General features: G+C 43.8%; 1 protein-coding gene across 1 annotated transcript in view; it reads left to right on the forward strand.

Annotated features, from left to right (window-relative positions):
* Positions 1-537: 537 nt before the first annotated feature.
* Positions 538-2,313, forward strand: part of LOC101769509 (achilleol B synthase) — a 20,913-nt gene continuing 19,137 nt past the window's right edge. Inside the window, exon 1 of the mRNA XM_022826650.1 lies at positions 538-735. Within this exon, the coding sequence (XP_022682385.1) occupies positions 538-735 (198 nt within the window). The remainder of the gene's footprint in view (positions 736-2,313) is intronic.

Raw genomic sequence — 2,313 nt, forward strand, 5'->3', positions numbered from 1 at the left:
AAAGTATTCCAATGGGCTCTTCGTAGACAACCATTACCCAATACGCACTTCCCGTTTTTGTTTGGCTGCTCACTGTAGCGTCGGCGCGGGGTACCATGCTGCTGTGTCCCGGCAATTAAAAGGCGCGCCGCGCCTGCGGATGCATGCCTGACGGATGTGAGTGTTCACGTGCACGGAAAATTGCGATGGTATGGGCGTGCGGGCGTGTTTCGCGAGTCTTGTTGAAGCACTTTTAGTAGAACCGATCGAGTCCAGTGCTTCTGGTTGCCAACAGTTCAAAGATCTCAGAGATATGTTGGGTGTTTGTTGGTAGTATAAAGAGACCTGTTGTGCAAGCTAAGCGATATACCCGGCCGGCGGCCCCACAGGTCGGCCATAGGTGCCAATGGCTGCCAGTAATGGTTTTACTCGAGTTAATTTCCCACCGTTGCCCTGCGACATGAATCGAAAGCACTATATATATGTGTGCGACGACGATGGAACTTTCATCTCTTGCATCATCTCCTTTGCTACTAGAAGGAACTCTGCCACAGCCATATGTGGAGGTTGAAGGTTGCCGAGGGCGGAGGGCCATGGATGCAGTCAAAGAACGGCTTCCTTGGCCGGGAGGAGTGGGTATTCGACCCCAACCTTGGCACACCCAGTGAGCACGCTGAGGTTGAGAGGTTACGGCAAGAGTTCACCAAGAACCGGTTCCACAAGGAGGAGTCGCAGGACCTCCTCCTACGAATGCAGGTGTGCAACTTTCGCTATCCATATCTATTTCTAAAGCAAGAAATGAATAGAGAAAAACAAAAAGAAATAAAAGAAAAAACAGTAAAACAAAATCCAACTCGAACTACGATTCCTCCTCCGGTTGGAAAAAGAACCGGAAACATGATAGCCGGAAAACAAAAATCAGAAACAAGAATTGCAACCGCCCTTCAGACAAGGTCAACAAAAACAAATTTCTAGCTAGCACGGGGAGGAATTCTAGCTAGATGTTTAGTTTTCAAACTTTAGGAATCATGTCAATTTTAAAGGAATAGGACATGTATGGGGAGTCCAATAGGTACTAGAGTAGAAAACTCACAAGGTTGGAATTAACGTTGCATGCTGAGGAACGTCGGTGTTGAGCAATTAATCACTGTGATTGCTTAAATAAAAAAGTGTGTAATTAGTATTTGAGTAGAAGAAAATATGTTAAGTCACAATTCTATTAGTAACCCATTAAGTGTAATAAAAATATATTGGTAGAATTAGAAAACACAATTAATATTTTTACTGTAGAAATGTACGGATATTTTGCTAATAATTCTAATAGTAGCATATTTTGGTTGGTTATTTGGAGAGGGCTGATAACTATCTAAGGCATATCTGGTTTATCGCCGAACATTGTTGAACCACAAGTTTAGACATGCTATATTTTTTAGGCTTCTGGTTTCATATATATGTCTTAGTTTCGTCGTCTCATGGCACACGTCATATACCTATTTGCGAAGCGTGGCCACAGTTGTAGCATGGATTCCATTTACCCACTTTGTGTGGTAGTCGTAGGTATCCAGCTCTGCTAACTTTAGCTTTGGTATAAGGTTAGACACCAATAGCTGAGCTAATACAGCAAACAAATTACAAGAAATAAAAACAAAAAGAATGACTTATTATATGGCCAGGAATTAATTGTAAGTTCAGCACATTCCATTCTAGTCCTATTGAGATTGAGTTGCATTGCACTACCATAGGACGGGAGATTCCTGACGGCTAGAAACCGACAAGAAAGCCCAGAAAACCGTCAGGAATATAATCCCGTTAGGAATTAGCCAGTTTCTGGTAGCGTTGGCCCCTACATGAGAATCAGCTACTACTAGTGATGACTTGGGGGTTAGAGCCCGACCATAACCTGACTTACACCACTACCGGGGATTCCGCTTTCAGTACTGGTTAACTCTCTTTTAGTACCGGTTGTATAACCGGTATTGCTATATTGGTATAGAGGGACTTTAGTACCGGATCAAATAATCGGTACTAAAGGGATCCGGTTGGTAACACAAACGGGTACTTTTTGCGCCAAAAAAAATAAATCCTAGCGTCATGTGCAAGTCCGTGGGATTTGAACCCATGACCTCAAGCCTCACGCGAGGCTTCCTTGCCATCACACCTACGCAACACATGTGATGGAGGTAGATATGCTTTCCTTTTGAAGTAACCCGTGGAGGACCTTTAGTACCGGGTCGTAACACCATCAGGAACGAAAGGACACAGTACTAAAGGTGCTCCGTTAGTACCGCGGGGAGTTACAAAGAGTTACTAAGAGTTCTAAGCGGGATTAACGGT

This window comes from Setaria italica, chromosome V, assembly GCF_000263155.2.
Source record: "Setaria italica strain Yugu1 chromosome V, Setaria_italica_v2.0, whole genome shotgun sequence".
Lineage (NCBI taxonomy): Eukaryota > Viridiplantae > Streptophyta > Magnoliopsida > Poales > Poaceae > Setaria > Setaria italica.